The sequence below is a fragment of the Bos indicus genome, chromosome 3, assembly GCF_029378745.1.
Source record: "Bos indicus isolate NIAB-ARS_2022 breed Sahiwal x Tharparkar chromosome 3, NIAB-ARS_B.indTharparkar_mat_pri_1.0, whole genome shotgun sequence".
In the NCBI taxonomy this organism is placed as follows: domain Eukaryota; kingdom Metazoa; phylum Chordata; class Mammalia; order Artiodactyla; family Bovidae; genus Bos; species Bos indicus.
The window spans coordinates 32535390-32563386 of NC_091762.1; the positions used below are offsets into that span (position 1 = coordinate 32535390).

General features: G+C 44.5%; 1 protein-coding gene across 1 annotated transcript; it reads right to left on the reverse strand.

Moving 5' to 3' along the window:
* Positions 1-10265: 10265 nt before the first annotated feature.
* Positions 10266-27997, reverse strand: CHI3L2 (chitinase 3 like 2). The gene is made up of 11 exons (XM_019956860.2): positions 27399-27997; positions 25239-25268; positions 24532-24733; positions 24178-24234; positions 19889-20039; positions 19244-19368; positions 18669-18798; positions 17220-17402; positions 13360-13476; positions 12342-12481; positions 10266-11474 (listed from the first exon to the last, which is right to left on the reverse strand). Exons 1-11 carry the CDS (start codon positions 27466-27468, stop codon positions 11471-11473), a joined length of 1209 nt encoding a protein of 402 aa, XP_019812419.2. The 5' UTR covers positions 27469-27997; the 3' UTR covers positions 10266-11470.

Consider the following 27997-nt stretch of genomic DNA (forward strand, 5'->3'; position numbering starts at 1 on the left):
TTCCTATGAGACAGAGGAAAGATCAAGCTTTACTGGACTGAAGTTACAAGGCGTTCATTTGACATTTGGTGGCATCCTACTCCAGTACTTTTGCCTGGAAAATCCCATGGATGGAGGGGCCTGGTAGGCTGCAGTCCATGGGGTCGCCAAGAGTCGGACACAACTGAGCGACTTCACTTTCACTTTTCACTTTCATGCTTTGGAGGAGGAAATGGCAACCCACTCAAGTGTTCTTGCCTGGAGAATCCCAGGGACAGGGGAGTCTGGTGGGCTGCTGTCTATGGGGTTACACAGAGTCGGACATGACTGAAGTGACTTAGCAGTAGCAGTGCTGGGGTATAGTGATGAATAAAATAGTTTCTGCCCTGGAGGAGCTTTTTTGGAGGAAGGTATAGATAAGTAGACAGTCAGTTAAAATACAGCCTGGTAAGAGCTATGATCAAGGAAGGAAAAACTTCAAAGAGAACTCTGATGAGAAAGTTAAGGGATACCTAAACTGATACCTGAAATCTAGAGACAACCTGTGTCAGAGAATTTTAGAGCACTTGACGTCTGGATGAGACTGAGTAATCTGGGAGTGATTCTGCCTTGAATACAAAGTCTTACCCCTGGGTCCCAAAGTTCCAGCCTCCACCAGATATCAGGGTTTTCAGTTCTGTATTGCTGGAGATAGGAAGATTCCAGTGTAAATGAAATTCCCCAGGGAGAGTGAAGTCATCTGCTGACCACCCTCTTATCCCACACCTGAGCAGCCCCAGGTTTGCCCTATTACCAGTCTATGCTCTTGTGCTGGGAGCAAAGCTCTCTGTAAGAGCAAGGTACTCTCTTACTGGGGCTTCCCCAGTGGCTGAGCAGTAAAGAATCCGCCTGCAATGCAGAAGACACGGGAGTCGTGGGTTCGATCTCTGGGTTGGGAAGATCCCCTGGAAGAAGGCATGGCTACCCACCCTCACATTCTTGCCTGGAGACTCCTATGGACAGGGGAGCCTGGTGAGTTAGAGTCCACAGGATGGCAAAGAGTTGGACACAACTAAAGTGACTTAGCACACATGCACTCTCTTACTATAGGTACCTCCAGGACACAGTATTAATTAATACTCATTGAACAGATTCCTGTTTCTGGCCCTGAGAGTGGGCTGATGGATTCTGCTTTGACAGGAAGCTTCAGGGGAAGACAAGGCAGGCCATCCTAGGGAGGATGAAAGACTCTAAAAGCAGTCCCTTAACACAGATGGTAGGTGGGCTGGAGTTGTCGGGACACACAAGACTGGAAAGCTGAAAGTCTGAGTCTTGTAAAGGAAACAGCAGGGAATAGGGGCAGTAGAAGTGTCTACAATTTACTAAATGCTTACCAAATGCCAGGCATGTCACACGCACTGCTCCTGTCACACTTATAATCAGGCAGGAACTATTAGTCTCACATTGCCCTCTAAGCAATATTCAGAAAAGTTAAGCAATTTGTTTCACATCACCCAGCTACCAAGGCTGGCAGAGCAGGATTCAAACCTAACTCCTCTATTCCATGGTGACTCCCAGCAGGCACCAGGTCCTTTGAGCTTGATCTTAAAACCTACCCACTGATTCCCAACTGGACCAAAGCGTCAATTAACCTATCTGATAAACTGGCCAAGCATTCCTGGATTCTGCCACTTACTAATTGTATGGTCTAAGGAAAACCTCTATATGATACAGTGTCCTCAATTTAAAATATCTGTTAAAACTTTGCTTCTGTTCTGAAGGTTACATTAAAAAAAAAAATGAAAAGCACTTAGCATAAAGCCTGGCTCACCCAATTCATAGGTAGTCACCCAATAAATATGCCATGTATTTAATTGGCATGAGAGCCATCTTAAGTTAAACTGGTAGCTAGCTCATAGGGTGGTGTGGGACTTCACTGCAATGCAGCAAACTCCAGGAACTGTACTCACAATGAATCCCTTGTAGGTAGTACCTTGTGGGACCTATAGAATATGATGCAGAGGGTCTGCTAAGAAAATAATCTAGGCAAATGACAGCAACCTGCCTCCCCTGGGGAGAGTGATGTTAACAACTCTGCCAATGAAGCATGAGGGTGATTGCAAACAGGACTCAAAGACTGGGCATTCTGATACTGGTATCTTTAAGGACTTCTGAAAGGCTTCCAACTCAGCCCAGAGCCCAAGCACAGAACTCACTAGTGCTTGAGTCCGTTAATGCTGGCATAGAGTGTCTCATCATTCCACTCGATGGTTGTGATCTGGTAGTTGGTCATGCCAGCAAAAGCATAGATGATGTGTGTGCAGAGGCAAGGGTCCACATTCTTGGACATGTAGCAGGCAACCCCAGAGCAGTACTGGCTCCAGTTAGTGAAGTAACAGACAATTTTGGTGGCTGTGCCTGGATTGGCAGGGAAATAAGAGATGGTCCCTGCCCTGACTAATGTCCCTTGTACCCAGGGACCCCTGATACTCTGCATCCATGGGGCACTTACCCAGCTGCAGCAGGAGGGCCAGCCCTAAAAAGAAGACAAGAGATAAATAGCAGGGTCATTATTTCCCTGGCTGGCCTGGGACAGCACAGAGCAGTAAAGTGAGAAGGGGAGTTGGGGCCTGCTGTAAGTCCTTTCCCAACATGGACCCCTGCGTGATGCTTTCAAGGAAGGTGGCTAAGGTAGGCATTCGGTGAGCTACCTGAAAGCTCAGATGATAGTGAGCAGTTCAGGAACTAGCTGTTATTTACCTGCTATTTATTCAACAAAGTCATATCAAGTACTGGTTTGTTGTTCAGTCTCTAAGTTGTGTCTGACACTTTCGTGATCCCATGGACTGTAGCCCACCAGGCTCCTCTATCCATGGAATTTCCCAGGCAAGAATACTGGAGTGGGTTGCCATTTCCTTCTCCAGGGGTTCTTGCCAACCCAGGGATTAACCTGGCATCTCCTGAGTCTCCTGCATTGGCAGGCGGATTCTTTAGCCCTGAGCCACCAGGGAAGCCCAAATATTGGCTACTGTAAACAAAAAGAAAAATTAGGCAAGCTCCCTGCCTTCAAAGAACTCAGAACCTGGTGGGAAATCAAACCTATAAGCACAATCAAACCTCAGTGCAGTGCAATGACACAAGCAATAAAACTGGGATATGCAAAGTATTATAGAAAACAAATCAGGGAAGACCTCCCCAAGAGAGATAATATTTGTAATGTTCTCTGTGTTTCCTCTAGGTTTCTTCGGGATTTGTGCTTTCTTCTCCCTGTGACAGGGCTTCCCTGGAGGCTCAGACAATAAAGAATCTGTCTGCAATGCAACAGACCAGGGTTTGATCCCTGGGTCGGGAAGATCCCCTGGAGAGGGGAATGGCAACCCACTCTAGCATTCTTGCCTTGGGAATTCCATGGACAGAGGAGTCTGGTGGGCTACAGTCCATAGAGGTCCAAAGAGCTGGACATAACTGAGAGACTAACACACACACACACACACACACACCCCCCTATCTCTGCATGAATTACACTGAAGGCACTAGTTTATTGGTCTGCCCACTAGACTATGAACTCCCTGAGGGCAAGGACTGTGCTTACACTGCTGAAACTCCACTACCCAGTCCAGTGTTTGGAACATGATCTACTCTCTATTAACCTGTGTTGAATGAACAGACTCGAAAGATAATCCAAAGTGGTGGAGAAGAGCATAAGAGACAATAAAGGTGGAGAAGGGGTGGGCAGGCAGAGGTCACTTCTGGTAGCACTGAGAACTAGAACTCACCTTTTCCAGAACAAGCTTTGCTCTACTTCTCAACTAAAATGATGGTCTTAAATTTTATTTTCATCCAAGCTATTAATACCTAGTCATACCCAGGATGAGTCGTTGTGCCTGGCCCAGTGGCCAGTCTCACTGGGCTCCTATCCACAGTCTGGGCATCATCTCTGGGGGTGAGTTAGCACTGGAGGAATTGCATGAGCTCTTTTAGATCTTGTCTGCCTTCCTCCTTAGAACCCTCACACCTGTCCCCAGAGTGTTCATTCAGAAAAACCTCTGCCTCATCCATTTTTTTTTTCTGCTAATTGTTCCTGTTAATTAATCTTAGTCCAGTCTATGCACTGAGCTCCTTCTGTGGTTGGCAGAACATTGGGATCAGAATGGCTAGCCCAAGTCTTTTCATCATCCTACATGAGGAAATGGCCTTGTCCTCCTACACCAGAAAGATCCACTTTCTTTTACCTCTGAAGCTCTTGGGTGGTCACTTAGTCCTTCCCTCCTCCCTCTTTCCCTCTTCTTCCCTTCCTTCCCCACTATGTTATGAACCCAAAGAAGCTTCCAGAGAGAAAGGGGACAAGGAAGCCTTGGAAGAGAGCTAGGGTAGAGACAGAGTAAATGGAGGAGAGGAAGCCGGTACTTTGAAAGCTCAGCTGGGCCTCCTGGGACAGACTCACCACCAAGAAGCAGTAATTTGCCATTTTAATGGAAAGTGCTCCATGCGAGTTCCAAGGCTGAATGGGCACTTGACAGCTTTTTATAGGTAGCACTGCAGACCTTGCCACCGCATACCTGGCTCCCAGGTGGCAAGGTGGCAGCCCAGAAATAAAGGGACATGAGGGGTCACATGGTTCCCATTTACTCTCTGAATCTTATCTGTGTTTTCCTTCTTAGACAATCAACCCCAAGACACAATGGAGACTTGGTAGGAACAACCTTAAAAGGTTATTGACTGAAGATACATTTAGGAAAATGGCTTACCTGGCACAGGAATAAAGCAGGCCTTGGGTTCAAAGTCACTACAGGTCAGAGTGGGCCCCACAGGTCAAAAGGGACCATCTGGACTCTAGAGGAGGAGTGTGGACAAGCGAAGTGAGTCTGCCATTTGACCAGGATTTGTCCCTGACTGGACAATGGGAGATGGTCCTACCCAGCCTCCTGCTCTTTGTAGCAGCATATGTCAGGTAATGGCTAGAAGTTTGTGAGGTTTCACCAAGTCTGGAGTGAGAAAGTATCACTTTCCAAACTTGCTTCTGTTTAATTGAAGGTTGCTTGGTTTACAGAGGATGGAAGAAATTCAAGGAGGGGTGGGGCACACATTTCTAGTTAGGCTTTTATTCAGAAGGGAGAAGTAGCAAGGGCTGGGACAAGGCCCCAGAGAGCCATAAAAATCAGAGAAAACATAGCTGTAAAAATGGCTGCAGATCAAGGCTGAGAATCTCAATGTTTTAGGATCTGCCTCCCTTCACTCCACTCCACTCCCAGCCTAACTACCCAGACAGAAGGGGATGCACCTACAGGAAACCCACCACAAGGTCATATCCCAGGTGTCCACACTGTGTCTCAGGATCACTCAGCCCCAGAAGGCAATGAGAGGAGCAAAAGTGTGGTTTTACCTTTGGTGTTTACACCAGCCCCAGGACATCCAATTAGTCTGCCTAAAATCCCAGTTGTGGGTGGTATCACTGGCTGCACTCCGGGTGACACCTCTGACTTAGAGATCTACCAGGTGAGTGTTCAAGGTCTTCAGAAAGATGCTGATCAGACTGTTGGGAGCTTCTAATCCAGACTCAATCTGGATTCACAGAGAATACAGGGAAGGAACATACAGACTTCAATACAAGTACTCCCAGGGCTATTATCCAGTTTCCTCTGACCTTTCCCAGGCCTTAGACTCACTTGGCCTCTGGTCATTGACTGCCAAGAACTTGATGAATTAACTAACTAGAATTGGCCCAGTCCTGAAAATAATAACAGCTTATTTATAAATAAGTAACATTTTATGAGTAATAACATTTACTCAGTACATGCAATGTGCCAGGTGATTAATTCACTTAATGCTAACAAACAAACAAACAAACAAAAACCCCTTTGAGGCAGATACTATTATTGCCTTGCCATCCCTTTTACAGATTGGGGAAACTGAGGTTTAAGGGAACTTAAGTAAAATGCCCGAGGTCACACTGAGAAGCAGAGCTCAGATCCAAGCAGAGATAGCCTGCCCCTGGGACCTGGAAACTCTTACTCCACTCCCCTTCATCCATACCATCTCATGCAACTGTCAACTAAAAGGAATGTACAACCTGAGAGTTATGAGTTAAGTTTTATTTGGAGCAAAATGAGGACTGCAGCCCTGGAGACTGCACCTCAGTTAGCTCTGAGACACTGCTCCAAAGGGGTAATAGGGAAAGGTCAATATATAAGATTTTGGTGAAGAGGGAGTTCCATGCAATCAAGTGCTTACCTTATAAGAGGTTTTCTGTAGTCATGAGGAGTTGATGTCACCAAGAAGGGATTTAGTACTTTCCTAGATATGAAGCAAAGCTATGTCAAAGCTATAGTTAAAGCTATGGTTTTTCCAGCACTCATTTATGGATGTGAGAGTTGGGTCATAAAGAAAGCTCAGCACTGAAGAACTGATGCTTTTGAACTGTGGTGTTGGAGAAGACCCTTGAGAGTCTCTTGGACAGCAAGGAGATCAAATCAGTCAATCTTAAAAGAAATCAGTCCTGAATATTCATTGGAAGGACTAATGCTGAAGCTGGCCAATGCTTTGGCCACCTGATGAGAAGAACTGACTCATTTGAAAAGATCCTGATGCTGGGAAAGATTGAAGGCAAGAGGAGAAGGGGATGGCAGAGGATGAGATGGTTGGATGGCATCACCAACTCGATGGACATGAGTTTGAGCAAACTCCGGAAGTTGGTGATGGACAGGGAAGCCCAGTGTGCTGCAGTCCATGGGGTTGCAAAGAGTCGGACACGACTGAGTGACTGAACTGAACTGAGAGTTAATGAGATAAGATCGGTCACTTAATAGGAGAATTTTCCAAATGAGACTTTTGCAGAATTTATGTTTGTTTCCCTGGAGCACAGAGGGCCTCATTCTCTACCAGCTGCAGCAGCACAGGCTTCAGTGTCTGCAGAGGCAAGTGGCAAATGCTCTTAAAACATCAATGGTTCCTCTTTGGTAGAGAACACTTAGCCTTAAAAGATCTCCTTAAAGGAGTTGTTTTAGGGGTGGGGGAGAGGAGGAGAAGGTTGATCAGGGTTTCTCTCCAATCCCAGCTGAACAAAAGGTCCTAATATCCTTACCCTTCTCCTGGATATTTGCAAAGCAAATGGTTCTCTCCTCACAGCAAGTATGAGAAAGGAATGCATAGAGTTCAGGGCTTAGAGCTCAAGACACAGACCTTCCATGGACTCTTGGGCTCCATGAAAGGCCAAGGTTAATATGTTGGGCAGCTGTCCATGAAAACCAAAGTAACAACAAACACAAGTACCAGCATTCCTTACCCCTCATACCTCTGGCAGCAAGCATGCTTATTATTCCCATTGTACAGAGAAAACAGCAGGGGCAGGGCACTGAGAGGGTAAAGAACTTGACCAAAGTCACATGGTCAGCAAGTTAGAGCAAGGCCAGGATGTGCACTCAGGCAGCCTGACTCAATTATTTCACTCCTCTGCTTCTGGAGAATGCAATAATCAGAGGAAGCAAAGGACTGAGCCAGTGTTAGAAAATCAGAGAAGTGCCCTCAAGCAATGTTTAATTTATAGTAAAAAGATTGCAGATCTTGGGCAGCATTTAGGGGGCCCTGCGGACAAAGTTCCCCTAGTCTCCAGCACCGCTTGCCACCTCTGTTCTTTCGCAAGTGCATCTGACATTTTCTCAATCATAAAGGAATAAATCCCCTTTTCAACTTAAAAAAATGCACAATATGAGAGTTTCAAGTTAAGTTTTATTTGGGGCAAAATGAGGACTATAGCCTAGGAGATAGCACTTCAGATACCTCTGAGAAACTGAAGTAGAGATTACTAGGCAGTCAGTGTAGAACTCTGAGACCTCGGTCTTGTTTTCAGTAAACATCCAACTCCATTGTCCTGAATTCCTGGAATGTGTGTTTAGTCTAATAAATCATCAGCACTCAGATCCAGGGAAGGGCAGTAAACAAATTCTGTTCCATATGCTTGAGGGTAAAACAACTGAGGATCATTAATCTTAAACCATACATCTGGTCCATGGTAAAATGGCCAAAGGGCATGAAAAAGGGTGGTGACTTAATCCAAGGATCAAGAGAAGCCATAAAGATATTAAGTATCTTGACCTTTAAATTGATTGGTTAGAAATAATGTGATTTAAGGAAGGATATAAAAACTGGTGTAAGATCCACCTTGGGGGAACTTTTTACCTCCTCTCAGTATCTATACTGAGGGCTTTGTACTTTCCTCCTCTTTAATAAATTCTATTTGCTTGCTTCTGTGAGTGTTTGCATGTTCCTGGATTCCATTCTTCGGCTCCATGGACAAGAACTCAGATTCTCCTCTCAAAACTGCTCCAAAGGAGTAGGGGGAAGGACAGTATACATGTGATTTTGGTGAAAGAGGAATACATGCAATCGAGCACATATTTATTTTAATGAAGGTTTTTGTTAGTCACGAGGAGCAGTCATCACCATGAAGGATTTTTAGTGCTTTTTTAGACATGAGCAGATACAAGGATTGGGCTCATAAAATTGGCTCCTCAAAATGTCTAACTATCTGAAGACCTGCTCTGTCTGTTTTCAGAGCATGGAGTGCCTCATTTCTGCTCTCCATCTTGAGCTCCTTTCAGGGGGTATTGAAAATCAGCAACTGCAGCAGCACATGATTTAATCCTCTAGAGGTAGATGGCAAGTGTCCATGTCAAGTGCCAATTTAGAGTTGACACCCAAGTAGTTCCACTCTCACTCTCCTTCAGATCCTATAGCCATCTCTAAGCACCTCCTCTGCAGAAATTCTGGTCCTGCCACCACTTAAATATATGACCTTACATTCCCCGAGCCCCACTCAGCTCATCTGCAAATTGGGCTTATATACCACCTTTATCAGCCAAGTGAATTAAATGTGCACAGCAAAGTGTTGCTTAAGTTTAATAAGGGACTTCCCTGGCAGTCCAGTGGTTAAGACTCCACACTTCCTCTGCAGGGGGCATGTGTTGGATCCCTGGTTGAGGAACTAAGATGCCATATGCTACACAGCCAAAAGTAAATAGATAGACAGATAAAAGAAAGTTTAGGGTAAAAATCATTTTCAATAAAGAAAGGGGAAAAGAGGGGAAACACAATTTATCCTGGAATTAGGGTGTCTGAATTAAAAAACAGCCTTAGACTTCAAGCAGCATTAGACCCTGCTTTGGGTACCATGCTTTAGATGAAGAATTGCATAGTAATATTTTAGGCTTTGTAGGCCATTCTGGGAGAAGGCAATGGCAACCCACTCCAGTACTCTTGCCTGGAAAATCCCATGGACGGAGGAGCCTGGTAGGCTGCAGTCCAAGGGGTCGCTAAGATTCGGACACGACTGAGCGACTTCACTTTCACTTTCATGCATTGGAGAAGGAAAAGGCAACCCACTCCAGTGTTCTTGCCTGGAGAATCCCAGGGACGGGGGAGCCTGGTGGGCTGCCGTCTATGGGGTCGCACAGAGTTGGACACGACTGAAGTGACTTAGCAGCAGCAGCAGGCCATTCTGAGGGCTTCCCATGTGGCGCTAGTGGGAAAGAACCCACCTGCCAATGCCAGCAGCAGAAGAGATGTGTGTTCGATCCCTGGGTTGGGAAAATCTCCTGGAGGAGGGCATGACAATCCACTCCAGTATTCTTGCCTGGAGAAACCCATGGACAGAGGAAACTGGTGGATTACAGTCCATAGGGTTGCAAAGAGTCAGACATGACTGAAGTGACTTAGTATGCACGGACACAGAATCTGTTGCAGCTTCTCAACCCTGCCATTGTGGAGAGAAAGCAGCCATAGACAATATGTAAACAAATTAGGTGCAGCTGTGTTCCCATACAAGTTTATTCACAGAAGCAAGCAGTGAATTAGATTTGACCCATCTGCCACAGTTTGTTCCTCCCTGCTTTTGGTGTTTCCACTTTGGTCCTCCTCCAGCTGCAGCCTTCACTATGAGCTGAGTAGATGGCAGGGCTAAGGGCACATCCTTAGCCCTGAAGCCCACACCTGTGCTCTTTTTAACTCTAATCCGAATACCCAGGGTTCCTGCACAAGTAGCCAAACAGCCTGTTCCCACTTTCAGATCCTGTGCAGCCCTTTTCCCTGTTCACCTATCCTGAGTGTGGACCACAAGGCTGGTGTGAACACCCTTGCCAGAGGATCTGTGTATGCGCACGCGTGTGTGTGTGCCCGCGCACTGGGGTGGAGTGAAGACAAACTTTGGATGCAAAAGCCGAGATGTCTGTGTTGCAGGAAGGGGGACCCCTTCCAGGACCCAAGAGTATACTCTTGTCTAACACTCAGAAATGAATCATCCGAGGAGACACATGTTCTGACAAAGCATGCGATTTTATTGGAAAAAAGGCACCCAGGCAGAGAGCAGGAAGGTAAGGGGAACCCAGCAGGGCTGCTCTACCACATGGCCCTCAGTCTCGGATTTTATGGCGATGGGGTTAGTTTCTGGGTTGTTTCCAGCCACTCACTCTGAATCAGGGTGCTTCTTGGTGGCACATGCATTGCTCAGCCGAGATGGATTTCAGTGAGGATTCTGGGAGGTGGTAGGACACATGGAGTCTCCTTTTGAGTTCTCCTGAATTCTTCCAGTTGGTGATGGCTTGTTAGTTCTATGTTCCTTACCAGGACCTCCTGTTGTAAAATAACTCATGCAAATAGTTACTGTAGTGCCTGAGAGGGTGGGCAGTTTCAGTCATTGTTTCCCCTAACAACTTCCCCTTTCCAACATCTGCCAGTGTGTATGTGAGGTCCTTGCTCTCTGAGTCAGGGCTTTAGATGTGAAGGGAAAGGGGCTACCAGTGGGCTGGGAACCAAGGGCACAAGCTGCTGCATTCTGGCACAGAATTCCCAGGAGTCTGGGAATTCTAACTTCAAACCTGGTCTTTTGGGTCATTGCAAAATCATGTTCGTTAAGAGTATAAATCATATTTTAACCCTTGGCTCTTAAATATTTAGACATATGATACGCAGGCCTACACTTGTACCCATAAATGGTGGGAGAGGACAGCCTTATACCACAAGGTCCAAGATTGCACAGAGGAGGCCACGCTGGCTGGAACAACATGCTTTTTCTTTATTGTGCCTCAAGGGAAGCAGTCAGCGCTGCAGGAGAACAAAGCCAGACCCAGTCTGAGGTCTGAGAGAAAGTCAAGGGGAGACTTGGAGAAGAGACATCCTGAGGGCCTCATCTAACCTCCAAGAATCCCACACATGAATTCCTGTAGCAGGAGTACGCAGCAAGGTCACCTTTCCTACTTAGCTATGAATTAAGCCTGGAAAGAAAAAGAAAGTATTTCAAATCCAATCAGTAACATAAGGCCTCAGTCAAGTTACTAAGACATAGATGTTCAGAGTTGAAAGGCTGCTGCCCAATCATATAGTTTAGGAGATTCTGCACTGCTCTGGGCCCTTCTCCAGGACAATATGGCCAGTCCTCTCCAGTTGTCTGTCTGCAGTGATTTCCAGTGTCCTGCTCCTCCACTGAGATGATGTCAGCACACCTGGTTGGTCAGCAGCACCCTCACCTGCACAAGAAGATATAGGATTTGCTTACAGAACCCAGGACCCAGGGATGGAGCAGCAGCCAAACCACCTGCTGTTAAGGCAATAATGGGCATGGTCATCAATAATGACCATGAGACCTCCTGACTGTCCACACTAAAGCAAGATCTGGAGAATGGACCTGTGGACACAGCGGAGGAAGGAGAGAGTGGAACAAATGGAGAAAGTAACATAGACATATATACATCATCATGTGTAAAATAGATAACTGATGAGACGTTGCGGTATAACACAGGAAGCCCAGCCAGGCACTCTGTGACAACCTAGAGGAGTGGGCTGGGGTGAGGGGAGGGAGACCCAAGAGGGAGGTGATGTATGTATAATTATGGCTGATTTGCATTGTTGTATAGCAGAAACTATCACAACATTTTTAAGCAAATTTCCTCCAATTAAAAAAAAAAAAAAAAAACTGTGGATGGGGAGAGATGAATAGACCATTAATAACAACTGAGATTGGATCTCTCAGCAGTCAATTGGGAGCATAAAGTCAGATTTATTCTGATTTAGAAAATTAAAACAGGCTGATGATTTTGTAGTGAAGAATTGCAGTGGAGTAAATATTTAATGCCCACTCTACATGAAAAGAAAACCCTTAGCTTAGACTGTGCTCAATAAATGGTAGCCAAATTACTATTGTTATATATTGGAAGTCTTTGGAAGCTCACCAAAAGAACAGAATCAGACTAATCAATAAGAAAAAGGAGAACAGAAGGTCCAAAGGAATTTGAGAATTCATCAGTCCAAATACATGAAGACTACCTCCCCCAGTCTCCTGTGTCCCGCTCTGCCCAGCTCTCTGCCCACTCTCAGTCTGTCCTAAATTCTGTTACCTTTCTAGAGAGCCAAGGCTCCTCTTGACAGCTTGAACAAGAGGGTAGGGGCCCTGGCTGCAGAGTTTTCCAGTGAAGTCATCCATGTCAATAGACCAGATCATGGCGCCTCCCAGGTTTAGATTCTTTAGAAACTGAACCTGAGTGGAGCACAGGAGGGTATACTGAGGTTAGAAGGGGTCCTTAAAGGCCCAAGACCCAAGTCAGGTTTGCAGGAGGGTTTGAGCTTAGAATGTAGCAGTAGATTTGCACCCTATGGAGTCATGGATTCTCTGAAGGAAAGGGTTACTTGGGAAGGCTTATAAAATGAAGACAGAGCCACCCACTATTAACCACCTGTCATGGAATAATCACATCCCAGGTCCAAAACCTAGGCCTCTAGGATGAGGAGTAGAAACTAGGAAATCACTAGCAAGATTTCAATTACAATTGGGTTGTCAATTACACTGATGCCTTTGTCCCACTTTGCACCTGGAAAGCAAACATCTTAGCAAGGTCTAAGAACAACCCTGTGGACTGTAGCCCGCCAGGCTCCTCTGTCCATGGGACTTTCCAGGTAAGGAAACTTGAGTGGGTTGCCATTTCCTTCTCCAAAGAACTGGTAGTCTCAGAAATCTGGAGCCTCGTAATCCATGAGAAAGACTGAAGGGTCTGTCCTGGTCAACCAGATGGGTGACCATTCTGTATAGGCACCAATGTCTCCTTTGCTCTTTTCCCCTTCTTCTCCCTCCTCCCTTCTCTCCACTCCTTGCTTCTTCCCTTATTCCTAATTCTTTCTTGCACCTTTTCCACCTCTCCTGCACGTTCTATCAGGTGCTCACAGGTATGACTTAGAATCATGACTAGCTTTGCACCACAGAGGCTTCTCTCCTTCCGCACAGAGTACTGAGGCATTTGATCACACACCCTATCCCCCAAGCACCAGAGTGTTCTGCTGTCCTAGAGCTGCTTAAGCAAGAGCCTCTCGCTTGGGGACAACTGTCCCAGAGCCTCTTGCTCCCCCAGAACCCAGACGTACCTTGGTCTCCACGCTCTCCACATCATCATAGCCCACCCACTGGTTCCCCTTGACCGCATAGGGAACTTGCTGATCCTGAAGTCTTGTGATCTTGGCTCCTTGTAGGAACTGACAGATCTGGTAAGGAAAGGAGGAGCAAGAGGTTCACTAATGGGCTCTTCTTTAAGTTTATTGAGATAAAAGGGGAAGGTAAGGGTCTTGGGGACAATATCAGAATCTTTACTCCAGGAATCAATGAGAGAAATTATCAGATACAACACGCAGAATGGATGGTTCAAGGTCAATCTTTGGAAACTGTTGATGCTAAGGCCTCATCAGGAGGAACCACAAACAGATAGAGGGCAGAGAGTACTTGAATTCCACATCAGGCCTCAGTATTGATCAGTAAATCTTCCCATGTCTTCATTTGCAAAACAGAAGCAATTATAATTATGCATCTTATATACCTACCTTACCATATTGTTAGGATCAACGGAACTAATACATGTTAGGAAAAAAAGACAACTTTGAAAACAATAAAGTGCTTTACAGACACGTAGCGTCACAATGCCCATCACCATCATTCCCCACCTTGTAGCTTATCCCCACTTCAACTCCACTACTCTCCCTCTGTCCCTTCCCCCTCCCAATGTGCCTGTGCTGGGATTCCCCTTCTATCATCAGCTATTTTTCTCTTCTTGTTAGCAGAAGTAAGAGCTACTAAAAAAGATAAATCTTCATTGAAAAATGCATTTTAAAGCCACACAGAAAACTCATTTTGTTTTGCTTACTCTTTAGATTATTTACACTCATGTTTGCCTCGATGAGACCCCATGGACTATAACCCACCAGGTTTCTCTGTCCATGGGTTTCTCCAGGCAAGAATACTGGGGTGGGTTGCCATTTCCTTCTCTATTGCCTCAATGAGGGTGATAAATGGAAAGTTTAATATTTAAGGAAATACAAATTTGTCAAAGTTATAATGATGTAGGGTGATACACTGAACAATCAGTTTAAATTTTCCATGCAATAGGGGAGTGTGTATCCAGTGGTCTACACTTAAATCCTTCCAGCAGACTCTGAGCTCTGACCTCTCTTATTCATTATATTAAGTGATTCAGTGAGGACTCTGATGGTGACTCATTCCCTTTTCCCCTTGTCAACTCAACTGATGGTTCTTCAGTCATTCTCCCGTGTGAGGTGAGACAAAAAATTGAGCATTACACTCAGAATATCTCAGTGGATGCCAAGACCATCAGTAGCAGTTCATAGCATGCCCATGCCAGTGATGAGGGAATATACTAGGACTCCAAGCGGAAACCAAGATGTAGGGTGTTATTCTTTCCTTACCTGATCAAACTCTTTCCTATCCTTCAAGATCCAGAATACATCTCTCCTCTTCTATGGAGCCTTCCCCATCACTCATTTCTGAACTTGTGGCCCTCCACATTGGCCACTTAATCATATCTAGTTTGCAGTACCTACGTAATGTTATTAACTCTGATAGTTTTAAAACTCTTATTTAACTAGTTTCATTTGTATTCTACATTCTTTCCACCTAGACTGTAAGCCCTTTGAGATAAGGATGAAGAATGAGTTCTAGCTCTCACAGGACCGTCTTTGCGATATGGGAGCAACCCAAGAGTTTCTGTTGGTTGAATTACTGTTTGAATCTTAGAGCTTCCTATACATTAAAAAATTTTTTTCTCAAGATTGAGGAGCAGAAAGGAATGATGGTCTAAATAGTCAAACGTAGAGGAGAACATAGGCAAAACACTCTCCGACTTAAATCACAGCAGGATCCTCTATGACCCACCTCCCAGAATATTGGAAATAAAAGCAAAAATAAACAAATGGGACCTAATTAAAATTAAAAGCTTCTGCACAACAAAAGAAACTCTAAGCAAGGTGAAAAGACAGCCTTCAGAATGGGAGAAAATAATAGCAAATGAAGCAACTGACAACTAATCTCAAAAATATACAAGCAACTCCTGCAGCTCAATTCCAGAAAAATAAATGACCCAATCGAAAAATGGGCCAAAGAACTAAATAGACATTTCTCCAAAGAAGACATAAAAAAAAAAAAACAAAGAAGACATACAGATGGCTAACAAACACATGAAAAGATGCTCAACATCACTCATTATCAGAGAAATGCAAATCAAAACCACAATGAGGTACCATTTCACGCCAGTGAGAATGGCTGTGATCCAAAAGTCTACAAGCAATAAATGCTGTAGAGGGTGTGGAGAAAAGGGAACCCTCTTACACTGTTGGTGGGAATGCAAACTAGTACAGCCACTATGGAGAACAGTGTGGAGATTCCTTAAAAAACTGGAAATAGAACTGCCTTATGACCCAGCAGTCCCACTGCTGGGCATACACGCCGAGGAAACTAGAATTGAAAGAGACATGTGTACCCCAACATTCGTCACAGCACTGTTTATAATAGCCAGGGATGTCCATCAGCAGATGAATGGATAAGAAAGCTGTGGTACATATACACAATGAAGTATTATTCAGCCATTAAAAAGAATACATTTGAATCAGTTCTAATGAGGTGGATGAAACTGGAGCCTATTATACAGAGTGAAGTAAGCCAGAAAGAAAAGCACCAATACACTATACTAACACATATATATGGAATTTAGAAAGATGGTAACAATAACCCTGTATGCGAGACAGCAAAAAAGACATAGATGTATAGAACAGTCTTTTGGACTCTGTGGGGGAGGGAGAGGGTGGGATGATTTGGAAGAATGGCATTGAAACATGTATAATATCATATAAGAAACGAATCACCAGTCCAGGTTCGATGCAGGATACAGGATGCTTGGGGCTGGTGCACTGGGATGACCCAGAGGGATGGTATGGGGAGGGAGGTGGGAGGGAGGTTCAGGATTGGGAACACATGTACACCCATGGCAGATTAATGTTGATGTATGGCAAAACCAATACAATATTGTAAAGTAATTAGCCTCCAATTAAAATAAATAAATTAAAAAAAAAAAAAAAAACAGCCAAACACCTTTGATAGTTATCTCTATGATGTTAAGTCTGTCTGACTGTGGGACAGAATCTGACATATTTGACTGCTCCTTGCTTCTTTTTATTTATTTATTTTTAATTGAAAGTTAATTGCTTTACAGTATTGTGTTGGTTTTTGGCTCCTCTCTTCTTGAAACACCCACCTCTCACTCTGTTCTTTGGCACAGAACACTCTGGATTCTGCCTACCTTCTTGTAGATCTTGTCAGTTTCATTAAAGTTCTCCTCTTCCTCTGCCTAACACTTAAGTACAAGAGGTCCTTGGGTTTTGCTGTTTCTTGCACTTTGGCTTCACGTACCATCTTTATGCTGATAGCTTTAGAAGCTACATCTCTAGCACAGGCTGGCCTCTTGTGGTCCAAACCCACATACCAAACTACTCACCTTTTATTTATACATCCCACAGGCATTTGGATGTCCCACTTGCTCCTCAAACTCAGAATGTCCAAAACTGATCTCATGATTGGGACCAATGCCCACTCTGCTCCTTCATATCTTCCCCAACTCAGTAAAAATGGCATTACCCTCTACTTAGTTGCCCAAGTCAAAAACGTGAAACAGTCTCCTTTTTTCAATCTCCCATACCTGTTTCACCTATCCCCATTCCTCACTAGTGCCACCTCCTCTCCAGATTTCAGCTAACGTTACTTCCTCCAGGAAGCATTCCCTGACTCCCTCTCAAGTCAGGTGCAGAGCTCCTCTTACATGTTCCAATAGCACTCCATACTTTCCTTCCCAGCACTCAGGATGTGTTACTCTATTATTGTCAGATTGAAGCTGGAATGCCTATCTAGACACAGGGGGCAGCTAAGGGCACAGGGAAGCTCCAGATACCTCATAATAAGCGAGGAAGCCTGAAGACTTGGTGATGGGGCCAGCGGCTCCAGGACCAGAGGCAGGGGCCCCCACGGCAGTTTCTGCAGAGGCCAGTGTAAAGGAACGTCCATACGTGGGGATGCCCATGACCACCTTCTCTGCAGGCATCCCCTTGTTTATCCAGTATCCCACAGCATATTCCTAGAAAGAGAAGATAGACTGAGGCACAGCATGTATGGCAAAGAAACGTGTTAGGCCTTACTAAGCCTCCAACCCAAATTCACAGAAGGGACTCCATGATTCCTTCTCTACATCAGTAACTATGGAGGATCCCATTGGAACCAGAGTGTTTACTCTAATGCTCTTAATGCTCTTCAGCACTAAGTAACCAAGTCAGCTTTTTCTAATCATGAAATAAAACTGAACAATGAATCAGAAAAGAAATCAGGCAAGTGACCTAGAAAACATGAAATCAAGGTTGTCACCATCTATCTTTCCCCTTTGAGTCAACAGCCTGTGGAATTTTTCTACACTATGATGGGTTGTATTACTGATGAAGGTGATGGGGGTTGTGGCCATCAGACACTAGCCTGTGGGGCCTTACAATAATATCAGGTCCAAGAGGCAAGATAAGAGGTTAGAGGCTAGTTTGGGTCTTACTGGCTTCCAGAAAAGAAAAAGGGGTTACAGAAGGTAAGGGTACGTCTCCTCATCCTTAAAAATCGTCGAGAGAGAGGAAAGAATGAAGGGGGCTTGGTTTGATGTGACTTGATCATATGGTGTTCTACAAAACCCCAGACTAGAAATCAGTATACCCAGCTTGGACTGATCCGTTTTGTAATTTTAAATATGAAGGCTTGGAAATATACAACCCAGACATTTCTTCCTGCCCAATTTTAGGAATACATCCACATGTACCATGACAACAAAACTGTTTTGTTAATGACTTTTTCCCCTTGATTTTCCATTTTCTACCTTTTCAGGATATTCACATCAGCAAGAACTTGAAGAGCCAATTAATCTGCCAGGTTTCCATTTCATTATCTGTGAAGTGAAACTAATGCTTCCTGACCAGCCACCCTCAGATTATTTTGAAGATCAAATTAAATAGGGAATGTGGGCACATACAGGAGAGTACTAAGTTCTGTGCATCCAGGTGGGTTTCAGGAAATGTATTGAGGATGGAGAATTAAGAGAAGACTGGGGTGACTGATGCCTCGAGTCAGAGAAAAGTTTAGGACATTTTAATTGCAAAGTCCTCTGACATTTTCTAGGTGACATTTTACTATGCCTGGTCCATGCATTTTCCCTGTTCTCAGGGAAACCCAGCTTACAGGGTTATCTGAGTCCCTCTTGGGCAATGCATGTCTTCCTCAGTTCGAGGCAGAATTAACTCTAGATGACCTGCACTGGCCTCAGCTCCTCTCACAGCCAGTGTACCCAGCACTGTTTCTCCCTAAGACTCACCACATTGTAGTAGGAGCTTGTCCCTCTGTCCAGCTGTCCCTTTCTCAGGGGGCTGTTGTGGCCAGTGACAAGGGGCTTTTCCCAAGACCCATGGAAGTCAAAAGACAGGAGGTTGATGAAATCCAGGTCTCTAGATTGCCAAAAGCAAAAGAAGAGATTCTGCGATGAGCAGAGGTAGAAGCAACTACAGTCGACCCTTGAACACTGCACATTTGAGCTGCACAGTTCACTTTTATACTACAGAACTGTAAATACTATGGAACCACATGGTCTGGGGTTGGCTGAATCCACAGATGAGGAGGAACCATGGATACAAAGGGCTGACTGTAAATTACACATGGATTAGCCCTCGCTTTGTTCGAGGGTAAACTGTACACATATTTATGTAGAGCTTTGGATGCTGTTAGAAGGATTGAAATTAGCCATAAAGGGGAAGTTCCTGGCTGGATGATGTGGTTAGGATAGTGACTTCATGCTTTCCCTTCTCCCTTCATCCCTCAGACATATTGACACGCATCACTTGCGTCGGCCAGGCTGGCGGCAAAGAGATGGAGGGGGTGATCCAGTGCACTTACTTTGCCAATTCCTTGATCTGATAGCTGTTGTCAATCATCTGCCTCCCTGCAGAAACTCCTGCAGTCAAGAGAAGCCTTTCTTTGGTGGATTTTACAAAGTCCTGCTGAAAAGCTTCTGCTAACTTCTGTGAAAAACAAAAAGCCCACAAGTCAGTGCTCCCTCCCAGAGCACAGACCTAAGATTCTTACCTGATTTGAAATTTCTAGAACCACATTAGATGGAAAGATAGAAACTTTTCTCCCCATTCCCATATGGGGATGCCTCCTGCCTCAAGCTCAGGAATGTCCACATTACGCAGGGGGACCACCAGTCTCACTGTACTCAAGAAGAACTATCTGGGTTTCCTCCTAGTAGATTCTCTGATCCATGTGATAGAACTTTATGAGACTATCCCGGCGCTCAGGAGAGTCTATGGCCCTATACTCTCTTACATGGATGTTGCGTTGTTTCGGTGTTGTTTGTTCTATAAGGAGACTCTGTTCTTTGATGTTGTCCTTGCACTAAACTAGGTCCAAGGGCTTTTCCTTCATGAGTTGGGGCTTCTGGAAGGAAGGGACTATCTTCCAACAAGAGCCAGTCTCTTCCTTTTTTTCTCCTGATATGGCTGTGGGTTTCACATAAGGGTAATGTGGAGTTTGCCTTACATGAATCAGCACAGTGAAATGAGTGTTGTCTTTTACATTTGGGTAGATCCAACTTATGTCCAGTCCATCAAAGTTATGATTCCTCAGAAATAGGATTACAGAGTTGACAAATTTCAAGGTTGATGAAGAAGATTCAACCACAGGATGGAACCTGGTAGAAGCAAGACAGTTGTTTCTTGGGAAGAAGTAGACATAACACAACACATTTTTTTTTACAGAAATCCTGATATAGTCTTCCTTTCCCCAATATTTTCTCACCATTTTTCTATCCCAACCCCTGCCTCTTTTGGAACAAATGGGGAGAGAAAGGATTGCTAGGCCAGAAAATCAATGGAGTTGGGTAGAGGAGGACTGGGTTCTGTGCAGCCCTTTCTGCAGGATAATGGAGCTGCCTATGGCAGAGACTCTCCTTGACCAAACTTAAGTCATTTGGTCACTAAGTCATGTCCGACTCTTTGCAACTCCGTGGACTATAGCCCGCCAGGATCTTCTGTCCATAGGATTTCCCAGCAAGAATACTGGAGTGGGTTGCCATTTCCTTTTCCAGGGGATCTTTCTGACCTAGGGATCAAACCGGTATCTCCTGCATTGGCAGATGGATTCTTGACCACAGCCTCTGGGGAAGCCCAAACTTTAGTCCAAGTCCTCTGAATTCTCTTCTCAACTTGGCCTTGACCTTGGGCTTCTGTCCCTATCTTTGCAGAATCCTAAATCAGCTTAATGAAAATCCCCTACCCTTGATATCAGATCACCCTCAGTATCATCCTCATCCCCCACCATCCCCCAGGTGATATCTTATCATCCTGGCCTGCCTTTAGCAAGAGTTCTGTTGAGTCAGTTTAGCAAGAATCTCCCTAGCCCTAATGTTTCCTCTTAGGAATTTTCCATCCACCAACACCCACAAACAACCTGCTTCTTGGCTATAAATCCACTTTTGTCTCTGCTATATCCAGCATTGAGTCCAGTACTATCCTGAGGTCTCCTTTCCCCTATTACAATACTTCCTGAATAAAATCTGTTTTTCTCTCTTTAATTACTATCCACCTCTGACTTTCTTTAACACCTTACACCCTTGAAAAAGCAATTTGCAATGTGATGGGCTGAGGGTCAAGAGATCTAGATTTGAGTTCCAGGTCAGAGTCCTTTCTAGTGACCTCTTTGTCACCAAGTAGCTCTCTGGGTTCAGTCTGGCCCATCTTTAAAATGGGACTGAAGACACTGATCCTGCCTCATCTATCTCAAAGTGACCTTATTTTGGAAAGCTTCCTAAAAATAAAGCTGGACTTCATAGGAACTTCTCTTTCCCCCCACAAGCAACCCAGTCCTGAATAAGCAACCCAGGTCTCTGCAGTCCCTTCTCGTGAAAAACCAGGAGGACCCTGAGCCACAGCAACCCTCCAGGGCTTTCATCTGAACTAGAATTCTTAAACCAGGAAGTTGACTCTGAGCTGCCCATGCAGAGGGCCTGTGCTCCACAACAAGATTTAAAATCCAAATCTGTAGACAAGATATCAGTATTTTCCAGAGGATATATCCTTTGACTTGAATCACCTCCCACCTCTCGCAATACCCCCCATCCCAGAAAGATTCAGAGTCTTGAATTCATTTGTTTCAATAAATATTAAATAGAGGATTTGCCTCTATGTTATAGCTTATACATGGGATCTAAAAAATGAAACAATCAAGTGTATGCAACAAAAGAGAAAGAGACTCACAGATGTAGAGAACAAAATAGTGGTTACCGGTGGGGAAAGGGAATGGTAGAGAGGTTAGATAAAGGTATGGGATTAAGAGACATAAACTACTATGTATAAAATAAATAAAGATATTATTATACAGTATAAGACAATATAGGCATTATTTAAATGGAGTATAACCTGTAGAAATATTGATTCACTATGTTGTATGCCTGAAGCTAATATAATATTGTAACTATACTTCCATAAATTTTTTTTTAAAAATGAGAATTTTGTTCCTGAATATAACTCAGCAGCACAGTGGAGGAAATAGTAAAACCAGGCCTATTAGCTGAAAACCAATGGTAGAAGTAGGTTTGTAACTTTTCTCTTGTATTTCAAACGTGTTCCCAGTGCTTAGAAGAAAAGCAAGGGATACCCCTTTTAGAGAGCAGTTGCATCTGATGCTCGATTAGAGGTGTTCTGATGCTTTGGGCAGAAACCTCCAGTTTAAGGAAAGACAACCATTCAACAGAGAAGCAAGTCTGTGTGGTACACATTTTGAAGCACTGCTGCACGCACCTGACACAAAGGCTGCCATTTATCTAATAATAGTGACAAAGTTAATGAATAACAATAATTATTGCAACCACTGGGATCTTATTGCACACCAGCACAGCATAAACAGTTTGTTTGTATTGCCTGCCCTCACAACTTCATCTTTAAGTTGATTCTGTTATTTTCTTCATTGTGGATTTTTTTAGAAAATGAAGCATAGTGACATTATAAAATTGCCTTTAAAAAATAAGAGAAGAAATCGCCTAAAGTCGAACAACTTGCACACAGTTTGCATATAGCTAAAGAGAAATCCAAACCAAATTTTTTAATCTCCAGAGTCCTGGTTTCAACCACTAAACTAATATACAAGGAGTACTTAGCAAATTACTTATTGAAAGATGAATGCACGCACGTAAGAATGAATGAATGAAGATATTTTTAATTGAATCAAGGATAACCAAGTATTACGAATGAGAGAGAATTTGGGAATCAGAAGGATAGTTACCATGAAAACCCATTAAAAACTGACAGGAGATCATTATGAAGTTAATGTAGAACCAAATAAGTTAGATAGGTTGATCTTTTTTCTGTCTGTGTGTAGAAATTGTGTTGCTAAGTATTTTATAAGTTTTGAACTGGTAAAGACTTTAAAAATTAATTAGGTCAATCCTATTATTTCATAGGTGAATGTATTCAGGATAAAAGAAGAAGAGAAAGGAAGGAAAAGTTGGCATTAGTTAATTGAATGATAACCAAGGCAGGCACACGATATACGTTACCTCATTCAAAATCTTTGCCCACACCTTATGAAATAGATGTTGTGATGTACATTTTACAGATGGGTAAACTGAGCTCAGAGAGGTATGTTAACTTCCCCTAGGTAACTCATCTACATAGGTCTTCTGATGTTACTTCTTTCCCCTGCTTACTCCAGCTATAGAGAATACTGACCAGCTGCACAAAAAAGTCTTATCAGATTTCTTGTGAAAGCTGAAAACCTCTGCTGGCTAAGATTAAGCTCTCTCAGCTTTTTAAAAATCCTGGCACTTAAAAAAAAATTAAAGCAGAAGAAATTCAAAGTTAGATTAACTGCATTTGAAAATTGCAAAAAGATGCCTTTCTTCTTTACAGATTTGTGTTTATTTAGCTCTTGATGCCAATGGAGTATCATTTGCTTGTGAATAGAAGTATAATTTGTAATATATGTTTCAAATTAATAGCTGTTCTGCTTTTAAGCAAGACCGACCCAACTGTTCCTACGCTCTGCACTTTCAGGCCATCCAGCTACACAACCATGGCCCAGGAAACTATGGTTTCCTGACAGCTGCTAGTCAAGGACTTGGTTTTAGGAAAGCACTCGCCTGACCCCCACTCAAGGTGAAAGGCAAGCCTTCAAATCCCTTAAACCCTTAAAAAATTAAATTTCCCAACTAAAGCTGTCTCCCCATAGTCCATCAGGTGAGCAACCTTCATGTGAATAATTGAGTTTACTGAACGCCGCTCCCGGCTCAGTTTCCTAAGCTCCTGCAGAGCTCCTTCCAAGATGTCAGAAAACACAGGGCGATGCCTCCCAACCTGTGACAAAACTCAGATCGGTTTTGCCATCTAAGCCAAGGAAGGACCTTTCTAAAGCCCAATTCAGTGTCTCTTTTGAAGAGTAGGAAAAGCAGTGACAATTAGAAACTGCCCGTACCATGACTTTCCTGGTGCTCCAGTGGTTAAGAATCTGCCTGCCAAGGCAAGGGATGCTGGTTCGATCCTTGGTCTAAGGAACTAAGACGCCACATGCCATGGGGCAACTAAGCCCGTGCACCACAACTGCTGAGTCCACATGCCGCAACTACTGAAGCCTGTGTGCTCTAGCCCGTGCTCCACAAAGAGAGAAGCCACCACGATGAGAAGCCTAAGCTCCACAACAAAGAGCAGCCCCATTCACCACAGTTAGAGAAAGCCTGTGCATAGCAACAAAGACCCAGGACACCACCCCCAGAAAAGGAAAACAGAGAAGAATGAACATGGCGGAATGAACAAAAAATAAAGAGACTGTGAACTTACCCTTTGGAACCAAACAGATACCCTCCAATAGACAACAGAATTTTCAGTTTGGGATTCCTGGAATAGAAGAATAAATAAGCTGATCATTTCTTTGCTGGCTGCCAGGGAAAACTTTGCCTAGAGAGTTAGGGCTAGAGTATGGATAAATGGGCCCTGTCTGCTTAGCAGCTAAGTTTAGTGAAAGGACGAGGCAGAGGGAAGAAGAACAGGAAGGACTGGGGTTATACCCAAGGAAATACACATGAATAAATGCACAAATGAGTGAATGGAGACAGAAGGCCTTAGGCCCAGTTTAGAGCTATCTTCTCTCCCCCAAAACCCACCCTGGGTGCTCCCCACTCCTCTCCTACTGACTTGGTTTTGAGACTGTTGATGGTCTGGTAAAGCTTCGCCTCATTCTTGTCCTTGATGATGACCTTGTTGTTACTGATGCTGGCGAATGAGTAAATGAGGTGAGAACATAGGAAGGGATCAGTGTTCTCAAGGGTGAACTTCCCTGGCTCCTGCCTGTCTTGTGACCAGTTGGTAAAGTAGCAAACCAGTTTGTAGGCACATCCTGGAGGAGAGGGAAGAGGGACAATGGGGAACCCAGTGTGATGACCTCAGAGCCCAGACTGCCACAAGTTTCTTCCCCAAAGCCATTGCCTCCTTTACTTATTCAGTCAGAGCCTCTGAGGGTCATTCAGCCTGGGCCCTCTGTGCTGGAGTCTCTTGAGCATCCAGACTGCAGTTAAGAGACATATTGAGAGACATATATATCATTCACGTGGCAAACATTCCCAGAGCACTGAGATTTAGTGTGGATGGATAGATGGATGTCACAGTGATATAAGTGGATAGAGAGATGATACACAATACTGAGGTTGGTGAGAGACATAGAGAGAGGCTCAAAGGACAGAACAGAGCCATGGATGCACAAAGAGATACACAGAATGAAAACTCAGAGTCATCAATATGTTAATGTCAGAACTTAGGAGAGTCGTAAGAAGAGACATAAACCCAACAGCAGAAAGGACACAGCCCAAGGGACCCAGGAAGATGTAAACTCACAGATTACTTACCTTCCTGAAGAAGCAGCAAGACCACTAAACCTGTAAGAGGTGGACAGGAAGGACATTTGTTGAGCCCAACGTGGTTCTTGCCTCAGACTGTGGTAGTGAGTGTGTGGGTGTGCCTACGTGAAACATATAGCTGTGCTTCCTCTGAGCGATCCAACCACAGCTGCTGAGGTCCCTCTATAGGCTTTGAGGTACCTAGCCCTTGGGTGTCTTGCAGAGTCTACAGCCCTACAGAAAAACATTTTCCAAGCTGGGAATTCATTCGCTCATTCATTAATCCAACAAAAATTTATCGAACCACCTGCTCTATGCCAAGTGTTGCCCTGGATACTAGAGAAACAAGGATGAAGTCAATGCCGTCCCTGTATTCAAGGGGCTCACAGCCTAGTCTAGAACTGAATAAAGTTAAGGTGACCAAATAGTTTATTGTCCAATCGGACTCTTTGGAGAGTGAAAAGGAGCATTATTAATCATTTCCCTGTGGGCAACAGTGGGGACCAGAAGTCTCCTGGGTGAACTGAGATGAATAGTCACCCTGTGTACAGACAGCTAACTCTTAAGGTGAATTGAGGAGTGTGAGCTGGCTCTGGTAGTGCTCTAAGCCTTCCTGTTTGAGGTCCTGTCCAGCCTCTTCTCCACAGGACACCTCCCCTGGAAGGACTTCATTTATTCTGCTAAGGCAGGACTTTTGTCCTGGAAACCTCACCCAAAAGGCAAGAGACCTTGAACTATGACCCCTTCCCTGGGGACATTGTCTAGAATTACCCACACTAGGACATTTGAAGGGTTTGAAAATGAAGGAAAAGGCACTTAAAAATGAAATGAATGGTGGCAAGAACAGCAATGGAAGAGATATTTGGCAGTGACATATGACATTTGGCATATAATATGCTGAATGCTGCTTGGCATATTATAGTCTTGGGGTAGGTCTTAAAGAACATAAAACATTCATAGACAGGGCTTCCCTGGTGGTCCAGTGGTTAAGAAACTGCCTGCCAATGCAGGGGACAAGGGTTCAATCCCTGGTCTGGGAAGATCCCACATGCCACTGAACAACAAAGCCCATGTGCCACAACCCCTAAGTCCATGCGCTAAAGCCTGTGCTCTGCAACAGGAGAAACCACCATGATGAGAAGCCTGTGCCCCACAACTACAGAGTAACCCCTGGTTATCGCAACTAGAGAAAGCCCACGCACAGCAATGAAGACCTAGAACAGCCAAAAATAAATAAATAAACCTTGGAAAAAAATGAGATGAAACTTGGGTGACAGCTGCTGAAGTGGGTGCCTTCCTCACAGAGCTTGGGGCTGGGGAACTGAACTCGAGGGTTCTGTCCTGCTGATTCATGTCACTTTTAGGCAGAGCAGGTAGGGATCTGGTCCTCCGCACACCAGCTAAGCAGGTAGGAGAATGCTCATTGCCTCATCTGCTGTCAGGTTGGCCTCCAGGCCCTTTTCAAAATGCAGGCTCCCTGTGGGCTGCTCCCCCAAGGACTCAAGGCTGAGAACCTCAACAGGAAACTCAAAATGCTCTTGCCATTTCCAAGTGGGTAGGCATGGCTCAGGAGCATGGACAAGCAGGAAGAGGTAAGGACATGATGAAATGGGTCCTTTTCCTCCATAAGGCACACTCTTTCTCCTCCTGGCACACTTCTCTTCTTCACCCATAGCCCTGTGTATTTAGTCTCATCCTCACCTTTATCCAATTTCCCAGCCACCATGAAAGTCAGAGTTTTGGATCAGAACTTTAGAACTGAGAGATGGTTTTAGAAAGCATCTACCAATGAATCATTCTGCAGACAAGAAATATGAGGTCTCCAAAGTTTTAAAATGTGCAGAAAGTATAGTCCATGAATCATGGGACTCCCAAGACAGTGTTCATACATCACCATCTGGACAAGAGACACCTCTGTGCAAATGCATACAGACTGACGATACCCTTGATGGGCTGAAGGGCTTTGGCCTCTGCTGCTCCCTTGCCCATCTGGGAAAGATCCAATGGTCCCTGATGCAGTTGTCTTGGCTCAATAGGTATTGATAAGGAGGTAAACAGAGAGATTGGAGTCCCAGAAGAAGACGACCACTTCTTCTATTGGTCCAAGTTATCTAGGTTATACCTTCTCTCCTCTCCAACCTTCTGCTGAATTATCAGCCCAGAGCTCACTTTCCCAGAAAGACTTCTGATCCATGGCGATCACTCCCATATCCCTGGTCAGTTTCTCTGGGATGCTCATTCTCTGGGCCTTTTATGCCTCTGAGTTTTTATGGGAAGGAAGCAAGAAGTCCAGGACATTCCAGGGACTTCCCCTGGCAAAGCTGCCTTGTGAAACTTCCTGGCAATGAGACTCAGGTTTGAGCAATGCCAACTGTCCAAAAAAATATGCTGCAGTGGGGAAAACCACTGAGAGGTCCTTTTCCTCCAGTCTCACCCGAAGGTATATGGTCCCTGGGAAGGGAAGGAGATGGTACTTTGGTTTGCCTCCTTGTACTGCTTTCTGGCTCCCAAATCTTGCTACCCCTTCATCCAGGATCTGTCTCCTTCTTCTTTCCCTCACCTCCCTCCACACTCACATCACCAGTGGCCTACTTATGCTTGGTCATCATCCCAGTTGGTTCTACCCTAGCAGCTCTTCTTCACATGATACCACCCAGTGATGCCTTCTCTGTGGAGCCCTTCTTGCTCTTCCCTGAGCCCAGGGAAGCTGGCTCTTCTGCTCACAGTGCAATGAATTTCTTCTCATGTCTCCATACTATACTGTAATG

Excerpts from the sequence above, each read along its gene's own strand:
- CHI3L2 (XM_019956860.2), bottom strand. The coding sequence starts at position 27,468 with ATGAGCATCCCAGAGAAACTGACCAGGGATATGGGAGTGATCGCCATG. Across the intron at positions 25,269-27,398 it reads TCAGAAGTCTTTCTGGGAAA|GTTTAGTGGTCTTGCTGCTT; the intron begins GTGAGCTCTGGG and ends CACCTCTTACAG. Across the intron at positions 13,477-17,219 it reads GCTTCCTCGCTTATTATGAG|ATCTGTCAGTTCCTACAAGG; the intron begins GTATCTGGAGCT and ends TTTCCTTACCAG.